We start from the raw sequence: 20,670 nt of genomic DNA on the forward strand, positions 1-20,670 counted from the left end.
GGTGTTCTACTAACTCATTAAATAGCTTGCAGTTTATTCCAGTTTGGGTAATATTTGCAGCCTTGCCCTAGAACAAAGCTGACAGTGTTACAAAAGGTGGACTCCAGAAGAAAACATTTCCCCACAAGCACAGTCAGACATTGGAATCATATCCCAAGGGAAGCAGTGGATTCCCCTATGCTGGACAGTTTTAAGACTCGACAAGGTGCTGGACCAGCTGATTTCAACTACAGTATCACCTAGAAAGTCTAGACCAGGTGATCTTTGGGGGGTCTCTTCCAACCTGGCATTCTGTGATCAGAGCAGCGAAAATGGGATTGAGTGGCAGAAAGGGAACAAGCAGTGCTGGGAAGCATTAACATGTTCAAAGATGGTCAGAAACATGTGAGCACCACATGTCTAAAATTTGACAGTATTATGGTTTATTTTAATTCAACCTGTTTCATAAACACCTTCTCTTTATTCTAAATTCCTGACTTCAGGAAAGAAATAACATTTAGGATGTAAGCCCCAAGATTCTCAGAACAAATTCACTAGACCACTTAAAAATCTCACCTCAATCCTGATTCAGATAATCACAGAAGTTTATTGATTATCACAGAACTTTTAAAAGTTGACAAAAAATGGTTTAATTTCAAGAACTATCCAGCATTTTGCATCATTTGCATCTTGGCCTTCAAAACTAATTTTCCAACAGCAACCAATGCAATATCCTGTGACCAGCATCTGAATATTGTTTCAAGCAAGTCAAATCCTGCAACCAGCGTCTGAATATTGTTTCACTCAACTCAAATCCTGCAACCAGCGTCTGAATATTGTTTCACTCAATTCAGTTCCTGCAACCAGCACCTGAATATTGTTTCACTCAACTCAATTCCTGCAACCAGCACCTGAATATTGTTTCACTCAACTCAATTCCTGCAACCAGCACCTGAATATTGTTTCACTCAACTCAGTTCCTGCAACCAGCACCTGAATATTGTTTCACTCAACTCAGTTCCTGCAACCAGCATCTGAATATTGTTTCAAGCAACTCAATTCCTGCAACCAGTGTCTGAATATTGTTTCAAGCAACTCAATTCCTGCAACCAGTGTCTGAATATTGTTTCACTCAACTCAGTTCCTGCAACCAGCATCTGAATATTGTTTCACTCAACTCAATTCCTGCAACCAGCACCTGAATATTGTTTCATGCAACTCAAAACCTGCAACCAGTGTCTGAATACTGTGTTAGGCAGCTCAAAACAATCAGTGACTGAATATTGTTTTCTGGCACTCAAAATCCTGCAGTCAATGTCTAAATATTGTTTCGTGCATCTCAAATCCTGCAGCCAGAGTCTGAATACTGCTTTATGCCACTCAGTTGGCTTGCCTGGATTTGCTACCATTTGAAAAGATTTTGATTTCCTCTTACACATTTAAGTGAATTAACCAAGATATAGTCTATAAAGAAAAGAAGCCGTGACAAATCACCATGACCCAACTGGAGGCAATAAGATTCAGATACTCTGAGGTTTAAAACAGGAGGCTGCCCAAGCACATTAAATAGCTTTTTTTTCTCCTACAATAGATATTTAATGGAGAATTCTGAAATGGTTCTGTAGCTGTGGCCAATTATAACAGCTTATTGAGGGAATATTTGTTGCTTGGTTTCCTGTGTCTTGTTCTATTCTTGTATTTTCAGCTCTTCTTTATCCCCACACTCATCCCTTTTTTTGTTTGTTTTCAGTCTGATCTGGATTATCTTTAAGATTGCTGCTAGGTAAACTTGTATCATGCTGCTGATCCTGGTGGTTAATTAAAGAGTCACAGTGTAATAAAAGAGAAGTCTGAAATTAATTTGACTAGCAATTTAATCCAGAGATGCTGCCATTATCCAGAGACGCTGCCTAGTGATTTAGTTCTACAAATCACTTATACAAGAGGATAGGTTCTCTACGTAGGCCTGGATTATTCTATGTTAAAAAAGGACTGTTAAGGGTTAAAAAAGGCAACACTAAGAGAGGTGATGTTATCTTTCCTCTAAAAGGCAAAAAGACTTCGAGGGTTCTGAAGAGTTTGAGGTGGTACTTTGAGTCCTAAAATGCAAAGTCAAAGACTGAGGTGTCACAGACTTTTGACAACTTGGTCTCTCTTCAAAAAAGAAACCAGCTGCACCAAATACGCCTTGCATACCACTTCTGCACCAACCTTCAACTTGAATTCTCAAGTATCTTCCTTCAAGGTCACTAAAGTACAGCAGTATGAGGTCTACTTAGCCCCAGATTTTGGCTGTGACAGTGGCCACAAGAGGATTGTCAGAGAAATATGAAAACAGGCCAAGCAGGTCCATTCCCCAGACTCTCTCCCAGCCTCCAACAATTTGCATCTCAGAATCCCTCCAAGCTGGAGACCATGTCAAGCAGTAATAGTTAATAGTTTTCTCCTGCATGAATTTTAAGTCTCCCAGATCTCTCCAGAAACTACAGTTTTTCATTTACTCTAGCAGTAGCAGACTCAGTATTGCTGCTCTGCATGGTACAGAAAACAGGTTAGAAAATCATAGTAAGTGCATTTCACAGAGCAAGCATGCCCTGTATACTCTTCAAATGGTTTGGGTTGGAAGGGACCTAGGGTCATCTAGCTCCAACACCTCACCATGGGCAGGGGTGCTTTCCACTAGACCAGGTTGCTTCAAGGCCTCATCCAACACAGCCTTGAATATCTCCAGGGAGGGAGCATCCACATCCTCCCTGGGCAACTTGTGCCAGTGTCTCACCACCCTCACTGGAAAGAATTTTTTCCTAATCTTTAGTCTAAATCCATTCATTTGTTTCCTCCCTACCACATTCACGTTACAAGACACACTTGAAGAGCCAAGGTATTTGCTGATCTTTTCAGATAACTGGGCCCAGATCCTGCTATTTTTTTCATTCTAGAGAATGTCTCCAGAAATGGCCTCACAATTCTCATCTGACCTTGTGGAGGCAGCAGGTCTCTTGATGTTGAATACCAAGGCCAGTGGCTTCCTGGGCTGCACCAAGAACAGGGTAACAAGCAGGTTAAGGGAGGTTCTTCTTCCCCTCTACTCTGCCTTGGTGAGACCACCAAGGAATAGTCTGTCTGGTTCTGGGTTCTCCATTTCAAGAAAGACAAAGACTTGCTGTAGAGGGTACAGAAGAGGGCAATGAAGATGCTGAGGGGACTGGATCATCACTCTGAGGAGAAAAGACTGAGAAAATTGGGCCTTTTTAGTCTGGAGAAGACTGAGGGCAGATCACATCAATGCTTACAAATGATTAAAGGGTGAGTGTCAGGAGGACTCAACCAGGCTTTTTTCAGTGGTGCCCACTGACAGGACAAGGGGTGACTGGCACAGACTTGAACATAAGAAGTTCCATCTAATCATGAGGAGGAGCTTAAGGGTGACAGAGCACTGGAACAGTCTGCCCAGACATGTGATGGAGTCTCCACCTTTGAAGACATTCCAAAGCCACCTGGACATGTTCCTGTGTGACCTTCTCTAGGTGAATCTGCCTTAGCACAGGGATTGGTTCTTCAACACCTACCACTCTGGAACAAATCACTGAACTAATAATTATGAATTTGAAACCACATACAAGCTGATTACTTTTAAATCTGGTTTTCTAAGGATTATATTTTCAGGATGCTTTTCCTCACTAGTAACTTTTACAGATGTTTGCTATTTTCAGCAGCATAAGACAGAATATTTGAGGTCTCAGAGACTCCTGCATATTTCATTCCAGTGAATGTTTAGGTGAGGAAAAAGATTCTATAAATACTGAACTGAGGGAAATAGCACAGCATAAGCTAGCAGATTCCTCAGACTCCAGATGATTGAGAGGAGTTGTGAGGTAATACATTTCCACTGCAGAAAAGGCCATACGTGAAACTCAACTTCATTAGTTCTGGCATTCAGAGAACTATTTGTAGTTTAAATATTCATTGGTATTTAAATGTCTTAATTTCAATAAGCATTTGATATTTCTGTATGTTGTGCCAACTTCATTCCTAATGTAATGGTTTTAAAGCCAGAAGGAATGTATCCAGAAAGGATTGTTTCATTTACATAAACTACTCATTACAGCTCTCTGGATTTTTTTTAATTCAGTCAAAACTGGTCTGAAATTTTTGTTTGATTGAATTATATTGCATATTAAAATTTCAAATTGAGCTGATTACAGCTCTGTTACATTTGACAAGTACAAAATAATTCCACATTATAAAAGAGAGCTTATTCTATAAAGCTGAAGGGCTTAATTTCTCTGATCTGCTAAAGATCTCTCACTCTGTGCAAGTCAAGCAGCATGGAGGAGGGGACTGGAGAGCCACCCTAGTGGAAAGCATCACTCAGCCACTGGGTTCTCTAGGACTCAAAGCTGGGAGAACTTGCCCATATCGTGCTCCTGCCATGTTGGATCAGTGGTGCAGAGGACATGAGTCACCAAGTCTAGTTTTTTGCAGGTATAAATCATAGAATGACAGAATGGTTTATGTTGGAAGGGCCCTTTAAAAGCTCATCTAGTCCAAATCCCCTGCACTCAGCAGGGACATCTGCAACTAGAACAGAGTCCCTAACAACCTGACCTGGAATGGTTCCAGGGATAGGGCTTCTACCAGCAATCTGGGCAACCTGGGCCAAGGTCTCACCACCCACAATGTAAAATATTTCTTCCTTCTCTTTAGTCTGAATCTCCCTTAGTTTAAACCACCCCTCCTTGAGCTGTCACAGGAGACCCTGCTAAAAGATTGCCCCCATTTTTCTGGCAGTCTCCTTTCCTAACCCAGTGTTAGTAGTCCTGTTTCAGTGCCTTTTCAGCTCTTTCATGGCTAATTGACTGTGCATAAAGGACATGGTGATAACTTTGCTCTCCCTTTCACACTGCATTTACCTTGAGTTTTGATGCAACCAAGAATCAGCCTATCTGAAGCTCTTAAACAGAAACACTTGCTGGAATTTGGAAAATATATAGGGAACTACTTCTTTGATCTCATTTCCTGAAGTCAGTAGGAAAGCTTCCCTGAATCCAGCCCAGGTTTAAAGTGACAAAGCCTGAAACTTGCTGCCATTTTGAACATCTTGTTTGAGTGTGAGTGTGCAAATTTGTCTGCCTTTTGAGAGCCCTCTCTTGTAGAGCAGGAGACCTTTTTTACACATAATGAATTGCAGTCTCCACTGAGTATTGCCATTGAGAGCAGAGGATTAAAATCATCCTTTGTTAAGGAATACCATTGTAATGACACACATTTAAACATCAAAGCATTAGTTTATGAGCACAGGCATGCTTTAATGTCCTATTACAGTATGGAGACCTGTTTCTTTTGATAATGAAGACATTGTGTCATCGGCAAAGGCTGCCACATACACAACGTGTGCTGGCAGGTTATTAAAAAATTCAGCTCCTTGATGAAAGACTATCCTGCAGGCTAGCAGCACTGTGAAGAGAGTCTCCATTCTGCTAGAATTATTAGAAATGAGAATAGGACTGTAAGCAGTAAATTATGTTAATACTTACAAATAGCATCATTTGCATAGCAGTTTAAGATGCCATACCCAGATTTTCCTCATTGGTATGGAGCAGGCAACAGATTAAAAATCCTGTGGTTGGTGAGTTTGAAATGAGGCATCTAAACTCATTTTCAGATGGAACAATTTTTTTTTCCACACAGTTCAAAGGTAACATTGGGCAAACAAAAATGAAGGCCAGGGTTATTGATGCATTTTACCTTGCTAACCTAATGCAGCAGCTGAGTCCTCTCTGTTTTTGCTGCTGCATCAAGGGCAGAATTTACAAACTATGCCAAACATCTCTGTAAAGCCTTCATCCTTCTGTGTGCTGCTGAGGACTGAGAGCTTACAAAACGTTTCATTCTGAGGCCCTAGTTCTAATGATCACAGAATGGTAGGGGTTGAAAGGGACCTCTGGAGATCATTGAATCCAACCCCCCTGCCAAGGCAGGTTCACTTAAACAAGGTCACCCAGGAACACTTCCAGATAGGCTCTGAATGTCTCCAGAAACAGAGACTCCACCATTTCTCTGAGCAGCCTGTTCCTGTACTCTCTCACTCTACAGTTACTCTTGTTTAGATGGAACTTCTGATGTTCAAGTTTGTGCCCATTACTTCTTGTCCTGTGACTGGGTGCCACTGAAAAAAGCCTGGTTGCATCCACCTGACACCCACCCTTTAATTATTTCTAAACATTGATGAGATCCACTCTCAGTCTTCAGGCGTCAATGTCTGTGATAGGGAGGCTGGATTAGATGATCTCTAAAGTTTCTTCCAGCCTAAGACATTCTGCCCCTGTACTCAGCACTGGTTAGGCCACACCTTGACTACTCTGTCCAATTCTGGACCTCTCAGTTTAAAACATGTTGAGGTGCTTGAATATGTCCAGAAAAGGGCACCAAGGCTGGTGAGGGGGCTGGAGCACAGCCCTACAAGGAGCAGCTGAGGAAGCTGGGAGCGTTCAGCCTGGAGAAGAGAAGGCTCAGGACAGATCTTATTGCTGTCTACAACTACCTGAAAGGAGGTTGTAGCCAGGTGGAGTTGGTCTCTTCTCCCAGGCACCCAGTGACAGAACAAGAGGACAGTCTCAAGCTGTGCCAGGGCAGGTTTAGGCTGGATGTTAAGAAGTTCTTCCCAGCAAGAGTGATTGGCATTGGAATGGGCTGCCTGGGAGGTGGGGGAGTCTCCATCCCTGAAGGTGTTTAAAAGGAGGCTGGATGAGGCACTTAGTGCTATGGTTTAGTTAATTAGAAGCTGTTAGGCAATAGGTTAGACTTGATGATCCTAGAGGTCTTTTTCAACCTGGTTAATTCTGTGATTTTGTGATTCTCCAGACTAAAAGATCAAATTCAATCTTTTTTAATAAGAGAAATGTTCTCATTCCCTAATTACCTTTGCAACCATTTTCTGTACCTCCTCCAGCAAGTACCCGTCCTTGAACCACGGAGCCCAGAACTGGCCACAGTATTTCAGATGGGTGTCATCAGGGCAGAGTAGATGGGAAGGAGAACTCCTTTGATCTGCATGCCACACTCTTCTTCATGCACCCTTAGAGACCATTTGCCTTCATGGCCACATAGGCACATTGCTGGCTCATGGTCACCCTATTGTCCGCCAGGATCCCCCCTTTTTTTCCTTTTCCCCTCACCTCTGTGAGGATGAAGCCCCGTGCCAACAATCAATACACTGCTCCTCTGTTACTTACGTGGGCCCACTTCTTACTCCACATCTCAGGGCTGTATCTCTGGCATTCCTCCTGAGCCCAGTGGTAGCATCTCAGATGTGAGATATCGCAGTAAGCAGTGCCATTTCCTCCAGCTTCATCGTTCACTTTAAACAACCAACGCCACACTTCCATATTGTCAATGATGAGCTGGCTGAGGACACTGATCAGCTGTGGAGCAACAACATGAAGATATTTTGCACTAAAACAGTATTCAATTACTCCTTGATTTAGGCTACCAGTTCTTAAATATTTGGACATGAAATTTTCATAGAATCATTTTGGTTGGAAAACATCTTTAAGATCATTGAGTCCGACCACTCTCTAACTCTGCCGAGGCTGGTGCTAAATCAGCCCTCAGCAACACATCTCTGCAGCTTTGAAACACATCCAGGTATGGGGATTGAACCACCTCCATGGGGATCCTGTTCCAGTGTTTGAGAACTCCTTCAGTGAAGAAGTTTTCTCTAATATCATCCTGAACTGGTGCAACTTGAAGCCATTTCCTCTCATCCTATTGCATGTTTGCCCTTCTCTCAACCTACTCCAGGACCAAAATGTCTTTCTTGTAGTGAAGGCAATTTTATAACTGTGGTTTCTGTTTCTTACACATCCTTGTGTTGTTACAGGTATTTGGACATCTTTTGATGAAGAAGATATGGCTTTCATCCCATCCTTAAGTCCACATGGACACAATCCAAACTGCAACTGAGCACACCTTTGGTGGTCAGTGGAGTTACTGTATCACAGCATCACAGTATCACCAAGGTTGGAAGGGACCTCACAGATCATCAAGTCCAACCCTTTACCACAGAGCTCAAGGCTAGACCATGGCACCAAGTGCCACGTCCAATCCTGCCTTGAACAGCTCCAGGGACGGCGACTCCACCACCTCCCCGGGCAGCCCATTCCAGTGTCCAATGACTCTCTCAGTGAAGAACTTTCTCCTCACCTCCAGCCTAAATTTCCCCTGGCACAGCCTGAGGCTGTGTCCTCTTGTTCTGGTGCGGGCCACCTGAGAGAAGAGAGCAACCTCCTCCTGGCTACAACCTCTCCTCAGGTAGTTGTAGACAGCAATAAGGTCTCCCCTGAGTTGTGTTCTGAGAGAGAAACTTGCTGCACTATTTGCAAAAATCTGAAGAAGAGTTGTGCCAGATTCTAACAGCAGCCAAACATCTGTGGAATTCTCCTACTGGAGAGTACATGACATGGTTCTAAAAGTACCAAGGAGTTACCAAGCAGGCTGCACAGAAGTGCTAATTATTTATTGTGTACACACATGGATTTAAATGGCTTTAAAATGCCTTTTGCTCAGCTGCTGTAGGATTCAATTAGCTTCTTAAAAACTGCAAATGCCTTTGAACCTGATAAAAGCGCTCTCAGATCTGGCTTCAGTAGTTACAGCCTTCTGCATTTAGACACAGGCATTTTGGAGACTTTTGTTTGTTTATTTTAATGTTGACCTAAAATACAATTACATGTGTGTTCCAGATGCTATTATTTGTGGCTTTAGAAAACAGCATACATGTGGGTTTGTTGTATTTTTTTTCCTTGATGACTCCCCTACAGTAATGCAAAGGATCAATAATACTGTAAGGACTATACCAATCATAAAGAATTATGTGCTATCTTTAAGTGAAAATTGAATTGTGCTTTAACATAGTGGCACCTGGCTTTGATTATTTAACCTCAAATGTCAATATTTCATAGCAGCAAACAACGAAGCTAGAACTTCCTTAACACTGTGGTATGAATCAAAACTATTAGATGCACATAAATTATTTAACAATAAATCAAAGAGCTGTTTTTCAGATCATTGATCAGACAGTTAGTGCATCTGCTAGAGAAGTTGTAATGCATTCATGCAGCTTGGATCGCTTGCAGTGTTAAAGGTGATTAATAAAAAGCAAAGCCATGTGAAAAGCCACTTGAACTAGGATACCCAAAAGCCACAACACTGATAAGTTTCCTGTATGAAATCATTTAGGCTGGAAAAGTCCTTTAAGGTCTTTGGGTTCAACCATTCACTCAACACTATCAAGTCTGCTGCTAAACCATAGAATTCAGAGAATGGTTTGGATTGGAAAGGACCTTAAAGATCATCTAGTTCAAACTGCCTTGCCAAGGTCTGCTAGACTAGACTGCTCAACCATGTCCCTCTGCACCACATTTATGTGGCTTTTAAATACCTCCAAGAGTAGTGACTCCACCACTACCCTGGACAGCCTGTTCTGGGCTTAACAACCCTATGGAGGAAGAAATTGTTCCTCCTATCCAACCTAAACCTCCCCCAGTGCAACTAAAGTAACTCATGTTACTTGGGAGAAGGGACTGACCCCTTGAGTGGCTCCAATCTCATTACAGGGAGCTGTAGAGAGCCAGAAGGTCTCCCCTCAGCCTCCTTTTCTCCAGCCTGAACAACCCCAGTTCCCACAGCCAGTCCTCACGAGACCTGTTCTCTAGACCTTTCATCAGCTTCACTGCTCTTCTCTGGAGATACTCCAGCCCCTCAATGTTTATCTTGTAGTCAGTGCCTCAAAACTGAACTCAAATAATCAGACAAAAGCATTTATTTTTTCACTCTTCAATCTGTAGCATAAACTCAGTGTATTTGTACCTCTGTCTTTGGTAGAATTAGACAAGTCATAGCAAACCAGTACTTGGGGTGTGGTCTCAACTAGTGCCTCATCCAGGCTTTTCTTGAACACCTCCGGGGATGGCGACTCCACCACCTCCCTGGGCAGCCCATTCCAATGCCAATCCCTCTCTCTGGGAGGAACTTCCTCCTAACATCCACCCTATACTTCCTCTGGCAAAACTTGAGACTGTGTCAGAGTCAAAAAAGAACCCAACCTCACACATGACTTAAACCAGTTTAACCAATAGAAGCGACGGAATGGCACCAAGTTTGCACCTCTCAAATGAAAGTGGGCATCTGCACATTCACATGTCCCAGATCCCACTCCACTTACCCGCTCATGGCTGTAGATGTCAGATTCTCCAGGAGGGGTTGGCACGCAAGCACTGGCAAAAATTCTTTTGCTTCCAGACTTGGTCCTATAGAGCTGAGCCACTTCTGGCACCGAGCCTAATATAGGCACATTGAGCATGTCAGCCACTGCTAAATCATCTTGGTGGGGAACCCCTCCAATAATGTAAGCATCTCTGCTCTGGGTAAGAAGTTTTATTCTTTTGATTGTCTTGGGACTGTACTTGAGCTGAGTGGCTAGGCACATGTGATGCTGCTGCATAAAGATAACATTATTCTTGTTAAAAGGTGTTCTTTTCTCTTCCATGAACCTAATTTATAATGTTGCAGACAATAAATACATTATTAATAGCAGGCTGGGTTATGACCTATCCTGTAGCTTAGCAGTTTAAATTGATAAAAGCTGTTGGGGTGAGGCTCCATAATCGTGCACATCTTTAGTGTGGTGGAAATGGGCTCACTGGGAATAGAACTAATTACTACACATCTGTATTTATTTGATCCATGTGGAATTATCCTTCTGTCAGTCGGCAGAGAGGCTAGTGGCCTTTGGATAATAGTGATTCATCTCAGCAACACTTCTGGCATGGTTTAACTCTAAAGCTCCTAAAAATCAATACAGAAATGAAGAAACATCCCCACCCCCCCTATAGCAAGGAATGTATTTCACCATACAGTTCAGCAGTATTTTAAGGGATGCTCTGAGAATAAAACATTTTGATTTACAAAAGCTTTTACTGATCACATTAAATTACTGGGGATATACATTTCCATTACACACTAGTTCTGATAGCTACTGTAAAGGCAGCTGCAGAGTACTCAGGAAGAAGGTGGCATTTTTGTTGTTGTTTAAAGTGCAAAGGTTTCAACTTTGGGGAAGGAATTTTTCACCACTTCTTCAGAAGATCTGTTGGTGAGCAAGCTAAGATTAAGCTAAGAATATCAGTTGTGGCAGATGAAAACTCAAAAATATTCTTGACAACATATCCTATGCATGGCCAGCAAATAAGCTAACTATCTTCCCAAAGAGGTTGAGACAGGTAGGGACGAACACCATGCAGAAATAGTGCATCATCTACTGCCAGAGATTACCATAGAGAAATCATAATCGGGTTGGCACAATCCCAAGCACAGATACAGGCTGGAGAGCAGCCCTGAGGAAAAGGACCTGGGTCTGGATTGATGAAAAGCTCTACATGAGCTGGCAGTGTGAGTGCAGCCCAGACAGCAAGAGCAGTACGGCCAGCAGGGCAAGGGAGGGGACTCTGCCCCTTTACTCTGCTCTTGTCAGACCCCACCTGGAGTCCTGTGTGCAGTTCTGGAGCCCCAACACAAGAAGGACATGGAACTGTTGGAGCCAGTCCAGAGGAGAGCCACAAAGATGCTCAGAGGGCTGGAGCAGCTCTTCTATGAGGACAGGCTGAGAGAGTTGGGGCTCTGCAGCCTGGAGAAGAGAAGGCTTTGAAGAAGCCCTATAGTAGCCGTCCAGTATCTGAAGGGGGCCTATAGGAAGGCTGGGGAGGGACCATTTACAAGGTCTTGTAGTGACAGAACAAGGGGTAAAGGGTTTAAAATGGAAAAGGGGAGATTCAAACTAGATGTTAGGAAAGGGTTCTTTACAGTCAGGGTGATGAGACATTGGCACAGGTTGCCCAGAGAGGTTGTGGCTGCTCCCCCCCGGAGGTGTTCAAGGCCAGGTTGGATGAGGCCTTGAGCGATCTGTTCTAGTGGGAGGTGTCCCTGCCTATGGTGGGAGGTTGGAATTGGATGACCTTTGAGATCACTTCCAACCTAAACCATTCTATGACTCTGTAATCATAATAAGAGAAAAAAAAAATCTTCACATTGTGGTTTCATCTAATTTAGGCTCTAGTCAGAGGCATATTCCTTTCAGGATAGCATACACCCAGGATTTGCTAGAGATTTCCAGGATGAAATAACTTTTTCCTTCAGTGGAACTGGAGTATAAATCCTGATTCCATGATGGTAGAAAAGGATAAGAGGGAGCCCCTCAGAGTGGACAAAAGGAACCTCATTTTGTCAATTCCTCAGTGTTTACTCATATCAAACATTCAGCTCCTGAAGGTGTCCAAATCTCTCTGTAGAGAGTCAGACATACTGCAAGAACAAGGAGAATTTAAGTCTGAGATACACTTCAAAGTTCTAGTAGAAAAAAAGAGAGTCACAGAAGAGCAAAAAGAACTACAAACAAGCTTCTTGGAGTCAGTCTCCTTTCATCAGTTTAAAAACAGACTCTTAATGTTCTGATTCATTTGTTCCCTTTCTCCTGAGCTGGTTTAAAAGCAGGGAGATGACCAGTTCTGTTGGTCTCCTGGCAGAGTTCTGCCATGTAAAGAACAAGATCAATTTCCAGGCCTGGTCACTTGCTCCCTGGGGCCAGGAGTGGTGATGTAGGGAGGAGATTTGTTTTGTGTCTCTCAATAATGGATTTTACAGTTAATTAAGGAGTGCAGCAAACAGGCTGTAAAATCTAGTTCATTCCTGCTTTGAGAGTGGTATAGCTGCCATGATATATAGTGGTGCGTGTGAAGGCAGGTAAATGCAGGTAAATCCTCAGAATTCCAGCATGACTGCACTGAGTGGTGGTTAGGAGATTAACCTGAGGGCTAGTTTCTGGCTCTTGAACTTGTTGATTTTAATCTTTAAGCTTCTCAGAGAAGCTGATGGTGGCATAAGCCTTATCATGATGAGCAAAGCTACCTGCTAAAGGAGAATCAGAATGTAACCTTCTGATGAACATGTCTCATAATGCACCTGGACACACTGAATTGCAAGAGCTCATTTGAGTAGCAAATTCCTAAGGACAATGGCATATGGACACTCTTTTCTGTCTGCCTCCCCTCTGCAGATGCCAGGAAGCACAGGGATACCTGCGTTTGGGTGTCTTTTCCACAGATTTTCCTTCCATCCAGTTCCATCTAAGTAAACAGGAAACTGGCAAGGCTGATTTAAGCTTCTAAAATTGCCTGCTAAGATGGCCTTCAAGCCACACTTTCATACAGTAGGAATAAATTTAGAGCCATTAAATACAACAAAAGCTTTTAATTAAATCACTCAGAAGAATCACAGAATGGTTTGGGTTGGAAGGGGCCTTTCAAGGTCATCTTGTCCACTACCTCTGCAGTGAGCAGGGACAGGTTGCTCAGAGACCCAAACAACCTGACCTAGAGAGGTGCTTAAAAAGAACAAACTACTTTTACATTAAAACTACTTCAACCAAACCACCACGACCGAAATCATCCCTGAACACTATTTTCCATTCCTGGAGAGCTCACCTATGTTTAGCAGCAGATCTTTTATCAATAACTATGGCGTGGTTTAGATATTTCAAGCATGTTTTATGTAGAAAGCTTCTTAAAGCGTCCACTATGTGGTAGTTAGTACTGGAAAAATAATCCAATATCCAAAGACAAAACAGCTACAACTGTCAAAGCATGATTTAAAAACAAAACAAATCTATCCCTGGCATTTATCAAAGAATTACCAACAGGGTGGAGGCCTAGCACAATCAGCTGTGGTTTCTGTAGCTTTCCAGCATTCAGACAAAAGTATAACACTAAAAGGAAGCCAGCTCCTAAAACTACAAATAACATCTTGATGCTTTTTCTCCAACTCAAGACAAAACAGAATTCTTTTTAAGTGTGCCAAAACTGCTGAACAGCTCTGACTCAGAGTCCTTCCCTGCACAGCAGAGAGCCAAGCACTCTGCCCACATAGGTGTTTTCACACTGTTTGCCAACAGAAAAGGATTCCTAGAATAGAGCCATAGAATAATTTAGGTTGGAAAAGATCTTTAAGCTGACTCCAACTGTTAACTCATACATATACACACAAGTGTTTTGCTGATTGCTACGATACTATAGAGCTACACTTGAAAATAAACACATTTATGATCCATAAACAGCCTCTCTACCTTCACAGGATCACAGGATGTTAGGGGTTGGAAGGGACCCAAGGTGATCATCGAGTCCAACCCCTCTGCCAGAGCATATGGCACAACAAATAACTCGTTCAACAAAATAGCTATTAATACACATTGGAAATGGGGCAGGGGTTCAAAAATAAGGCCCAGAGATATAAATGTACCACAAAGCTTTGTAAAAATCAAATCACAGCTAAAGATAATGGTGACTTAAACCAAGCAAACATTCTTCTCTGCTTCTGCTAAAATCCCACTAAATGCTGCTAAATTCCAGTAAAATTATTCTCTCTGCTGAGTTTTCACTCAGTATTTTCAGAAACACTGCTGGAGGTGTACATTAAAATGGTTTCTTAAGATCCTGTTTTACCACATGAATTTAAAACTGACTCGACAAGTTTGGCACTAGTATTTCCTCATTATCTAAGTAGTTGCAAGTTCTGCATTGCATTTAATGGTAAGAAACACCACAAGCACATGAATGATTGAATGCTGGGCTAGCCAGAGATAAAGTTTGAGTAATAAGAATGGTTTATTGCTATGATTTCCTTAGATATAAATCTATCAAGTTTCCAGTCCCCAGCATATTATAAGTAGGGACAAGTGGTCTACAAACAGCCAATACAAAACTATCTCAACTAAGTCTATAAAGCTAAACCAGGATATTTCTTTCCAATGCTCTAACTAGTAGTCTAATCAGTAAAGCCCTTAAACTTGCAATAATATTTCACTGATGTGTACCAGAGCGTTACAAGTTATAAAATTTCCAATTCAATTTTACTGCATCCCTCAAGCTGTAGTAATTAGAAGACAAACTCACAGGGAAGCTGTTTATAGCTTCAGGGGTGAGAATTTTGAACCTGTCCTGCAGGTCACTCATGTCCTCAGGGTTCCCAGATCTAACAGCTGCCTGCAGACCCAGGAGTTTATTGTAATACCGCAGTAACTCCTCACTCAGACGAAGGGGGCAGATGTAGATGATGTCCACGTTGGCATCTAAAACAAAGGGGCACAGTGTTCATTACTGGCAGCAAGGTAGAATCCATTCAGAACAGCAATCTGATAATCCCCGATTGTCTGCTAACGAACAGCTTCCCTAAAAGGGAGCTGCAAATAAAACTTAGCTCTGCAGTTCCCAAATGTGAGTGCTTTAACTGCTTTTTGCTGTGCTTCAGCATTTCTCTGAAGACAGGTCAGCAACCCAAAGAAATAGCTAGTTGTTGGAATTCAATCTGCAGAACATATTGGGGGCAGGATTTTGAGAGTGTTGCATGGGGGAGATTTATATGCACGACTCCCATTAACATCAGTGGGAATTGTTCACTGCTTTAAAAGTATATCCCATTAACTTCAGCAAATTATAAAAGCCAGCTATTAAGTTTAGAAAGCTGATGAAATTGCATTTTCATATGCTGCCTGGATGTTGCATGGCCTGTTCATGTTCTTGTCCTGCCCACACAAAAGCTCACGGTAGGACACCATTAATAACCACTGCTGTGAGTGTGACTGTGCGGATTAGCCAGTTAAATACCGCGGCGTGAAAAGCTGCTTTACTGCGTGTCAAACAACTTGGGCTGATGGACACAAACACTTAGAGGTGAGAAAGCAGAAGTCTTTAATATATGCTCCTTGGGAAAACTTTAACTACTCTGCTTTTCTCAACTATGTATGTTAATAGATGAGCAAATGAATGAATGGGCCTTGCAACAGCAATGGAATATGCTGCCAAAAACACTCCCAGATTTTGATCCAGGCTCCTGCTGAAATCAACAGGAAGTCTTTTGTTGTCTATACTGGGCACTGGGAAGAGAGCCTGAAAAGTGCCAGGGACAACTGCTATCAAATATGAATAAATCAGGAGCAAAACAAATGTTGGACTAAGAAAATCCTGAGCTTGATGTTATCAAGGAGTAAGAATTCCCTTTCACTTTGTTTTGCCATACTGCAGCAGGAAGACAACTTACATTAATATTGTTAGGTCAGGATCTCAAGTGAAGCATTGTAGTAGTTGAGTATCCAACAACCCAGTCCTGTATTTGAAGCCTTGACAGAGCCTTTTTATGTAGTTCATTATCATGGAATTTTTAAAGCTAAAAAGCAGTTCCCTAGAACTCTTAGCCCATACTCCAGGGCTTTTTAGGCATTTACTCAGATTTGCAAGTTGAGCCTGACAATGTACCAGCTCAGGTACAAAAAGCACACTTGCTAGTGCTGGCTATAGTGCTGAGTGGACTGCCCTGTCAAAACTTGACAAGCTCAAGTGAATTTGTGGAAGAAAATGATGCAGCACATTTCACTACTCTTAGTACTGCCCCTGAGAGAGACATACAAGTCTCCTGTAGACACTCCAGGGTTCCAGAGACAGATTAACTCATGGGAGGTCACCAGCAGCAAGAAAACCTTCTAGTATTCTAAAAGAAAAGAAAGCCAATATGGTAACCACCCATGCTCTCCTGCCAGGCACTGGTAAAGCATCTCAGTTAACAATTAATTGCCATAGAATCACAGAATGGTTTGGGTTAGAAAAGACCTTAAAGATCATCTAATCCTGACCCCTCTGCACTACCATACTCATGGTCTGGTTTACAGTAGAACCAATTTTCATGGTCACAGATTTTGAATGAAAATGGTTAACGTGCTGACTTTGCCCCTTTAAGTTTCTAACTATCATTTTAGAGTCTGGGAGGGGGGGAAAGTATGTGTGAAAATCAAAACAAGCAAACAAAAAACCCACACAAAACGAACAAACAAACAAACAAACCCCAACCCAAAACTGTAGTGTGGAAAAAACAATATTAGTGCCTAGATAAGGCAAATACATGATTATTTTAGGCAACTGTAAATTTCTGGATCTAATATATTTTTGTTACAAACTTCCTAGGTGGCATTTATAAAATAATGATGATGCTGAAATATACACAAAGCATGTAAAGTATGTCTGTCCAGGCAGACAATGAAGTGGCTACCTGACAAGTAATATTCTTCCCTGCTTTGCTTAAGAGGACTACCATACCAGGAAAAACTTTTCAATGCATGTTTTTTGCCTCATTTGCTCATTTAGAAAGGAATGGTTTAAATAAGGGCTTGCTCTTCCCTAGCATGTCTTTCTCTCCCTGTGAGCCTCAGCAAGCACCAGCAGAATTAGCTACCTAATTTTGTAGAACACTAAACACTTCTGATGGTTTGTGGTGCTCAGCATGCCACAGGATGAGGCAGGTTTACCTTACCACAGGGGCAAAAACTATCAGTGTGTTTTAGTTATGATGTGGACAGGAGCAAATGCCCTAGCAGAAAAATTACTTCTGAGCTTTTATGTTGTCTGTATTTAGCATTAATGTGAAAAAAAGTACATCCTCATTGGCCAGTCTCTTTTACTCACAGGATCACAGGATGTTAAGGGTTGGAAGGGACCCAAGGAGATCATTGAGTCTAACCCCCCTGCCACAGCAGGACAATACTATCTAACACAGATCACAGAGGAACACATCCAGACAGGCCTTGGAAGTCTTCTTTATAGAACACCACCTCACAACCTCTCTGGGGAGCCTCTGTTCCAGTGCTCTATGACCCTTACAAGTAACAAAGTTCCCCCTTGTGTTGAGGCAGAACCTCTTTTGCTGAAACTTATACCCATTGCTCCTTGTCCTGTCCCGGGGGGAAGCGACAAGAGCCTGTGTATTGTTCTCCCCCCCACCTCAAACCAAATTGCCAACAGCTCATAACATACCCAGTATGTCACACAGCCTTCCCATCTGCATGTTCTGCTGGAGAGCAAGATCGGGAATATGCTCACGGACACACTGGGAATATCCTGGAAAAGAAGAAATTCCCCCCAAACCATATTCAGAAAACCCTCAGTGCATATTTGAATGAAATCAGACTTCCAAATCCCAAACACTGCATAGAACTAACTGCATCATCTTTATGAATTTAGTGAATCATTGCTAATTTGTGAATGAGTGGACTAATGCAACATCAGGTTTTTATGTCCTGAGCTTTTAAGTAAAGACTTGGATGTTACAGACCTAGAGAGCCTCATAATTTCAACACTTAGACTGAAGATTTGGAGTGTTCTGTATTGCTGGATTTGTATTTTTTAAAGCACCAAAAACCCCAAATAACCACAAAACCACCACCCCTTAGCACAGATCCTAGCACGTTTTGTCCTTCGCACAGATGCAAGGCAACAAACCCACTTCATTAAGACATCTCAGCGATACCTGATCACTTTGCTGCAGAGGACGAATGACTGGCAGCCTGTCTGAGTTTAAAGTATCTCTTTGGAGGTTGGGCCTCCAACTGACTGCACACTCAGAAAGGCTGCAGTAAATGACTTGGCCACTGTAGCTAGAATTTTTACTGCTGAATTTTAAAACCCAGGTAATTCTAACTGAATCAGTGGGTACATGCTAACTACACACCCACACAACCGGAGTTGCTAGCTGCAGTAGCTGCGATCTAATCTATAAAGAAGTTAAGCTTAATATTTAATGTTTGGTATAAAAATCTCAGTCAAGATCTACTGCCCTTTAGCTGCCATTTTCTTAAGAAATTTGGCTCATCTCAAAGTGTCTTCTCTCAACAAAGAATCCACAACACACTGCAAACACGCCTTTGGAAATGGCAGTAGCAGTACAGTTAGGGGGACATGACAATCTAAGGAACAGTGAGGGTAAGGTCTGATGGGCAAGGAGGAAAATGAGCCACCTTCTGCATCTCAGAACTTGGGAATAAATATTACCTAGCTTTTCTCAACATACTTCTTGTACTAGCTTAAGCTAATAGATAGGAGGGATAGAGCTAACCCCAACCCCAGTGGCACAGAGCAACAGAGCAAGCTGGATTGCATATTCTACACCATGTTGGTGTCATGTTCACTGTATGATGGGGAAGGGCTTGACTGAGTTTATGGGATCTGCATATATTCTACAGCTTGTAAAGTTTCCTGTTCCAGGATTTTGTGTTTCTTCCCCAGTTTCCAAGCTGGGGTTTGTCCTTTTTTACAAATTCTGTGATTCTTTTACGTTATGGTTTTGGTTTGTGCCTGGCAGCAGCGGTTTGTGAGGTTTGGTCTGCTGTGTACCCTGGTACCTTTCCTCCTGTTTTAGTTGTTTTCCCTCTGCTATCCCTGTAACAGAGCAGTAAATTGTCCTTATCTTAACTGACGTTTTGGCTTCCCTGGCTCCCTTCCTCCTTGCCCACACAGAGGGAAGAAGAAAACTCCTCTGTTGTAACTGGACTGCCAGGACTCAGCTGCCAGCTGTTAAAACCAAGACACTCATTCAAGTTGAACTGCTTTTTTGAAGGATTTGTGTATTACATGAGGATGAGTTTTGCTAAATGTTCAGGAGGTGACAAATAAAGTGACAAATTCTATTCCTTGTAAATATATAACTGGGTAGAAGGAATGATCAATCAGTTAAAAACAGCTGAAATGATAATGAAGCTATCTGCATCCCAAACACTACAGAAGTGTATTCAGCCATCAGCATGTGGGAGGAAATCCAGTTCATTTTTCCTTACACTAGCTGATAAAAACACTAAACAATATTTGAATGATGCAAGCTATTTTTTAAGCTATATTAGAAATCCAAAGGGGTTTGTTTTAGTAAAATAAATGGAAACATTTGTTCCTGACAGTGACTAAAGCCTTTTGTATCACATTTCCTGGATTATTTCCAGAAGTTTGAGATGAATCTGAAACTGCCATGAAAATAAAGACTGCTGAGAAATTCACACAGTCTCAAGTTGTGCCGGGGGAAGTATAGGCTGGATGTTAGGAAGAAGTTCTTCACAGAGAGAGTGATTGGCATTGGAATGGGCTGCCCAGAGAGGTGGAGTCACCATCCCCAGAGGTGTTCCAGCAAAGCCTGGCTGAGGCACTTAGTGCCATGGTCTAGTTGACTGGCTAGGGGTGGGGGATAGGTTGGACTGGATGATCTTGGAGGTCTCTTCCAACCTGGTTGACTCTACGATAGTCAATGCATTTAACAAACATAAGCATGAATAATTTTTGCAAGCAGCATTTTCAAAGCCCTTGTTTGGAAGGCTTAAGCTCCTCTTCCCCCCCCATGTCTTACTTCAATAGCTTTCCTAGTTTTCTAAGAAAACATCTGCCCTCAAATTATCTCTACTACTTACTTTATTCCTCGTTAAGAGAAAATTTCCACTTGACTACTGCAGCCTCTTCTGCACAGATACACAAACGCCTGTATTTACAGCAGAAGGCTGTATAAAGTGTTAAGAGAATCAGATCCTGGGCTCCAGGTGAAGTGCTCAATGAAGTGGGATTTCCCTAGAGTTTGAGAGTTTACTTAAGAGGCTGAAATGATATTTTTAAATGTCTATAAACTCCACTGCATGTGACTAATCCAGAGAAACAGAGACATAGTTACTCATTTTTTTGGATAAGTCTGTTTTGATTGTTTTTTCCAATACAACATTGAAAGCATCTGTCGAGCCAGAATTCTGCTGAGTTTTTAATTCACACCCCTCATTAATAATTGTTT

At 42.1% G+C, this 20,670-nt stretch overlaps 1 protein-coding gene across 1 annotated transcript in view; it reads right to left on the bottom strand.

The window, feature by feature from the left end:
- The window catches only part of IQCH (IQ motif containing H), a 60,290-nt gene that overhangs the window by 35,140 nt on the left and 4,480 nt on the right, over positions 1 to 20,670 (bottom strand). The window contains exons 4-7 of the mRNA XM_064157898.1: positions 17,889 to 17,972; positions 14,982 to 15,157; positions 10,205 to 10,477; positions 7,215 to 7,403 (exon numbers count right to left, since the gene is read on the bottom strand). Of these exons, the coding sequence (XP_064013968.1) occupies positions 7,215 to 7,403; positions 10,205 to 10,477; positions 14,982 to 15,157; positions 17,889 to 17,972 (722 nt within the window). The remainder of the gene's footprint in view (positions 1 to 7,214; positions 7,404 to 10,204; positions 10,478 to 14,981; positions 15,158 to 17,888; positions 17,973 to 20,670) is intronic.

The sequence above is a fragment of the Pogoniulus pusillus genome, chromosome 17, assembly GCF_015220805.1.
Source record: "Pogoniulus pusillus isolate bPogPus1 chromosome 17, bPogPus1.pri, whole genome shotgun sequence".
NCBI lineage: Eukaryota > Metazoa > Chordata > Aves > Piciformes > Lybiidae > Pogoniulus > Pogoniulus pusillus.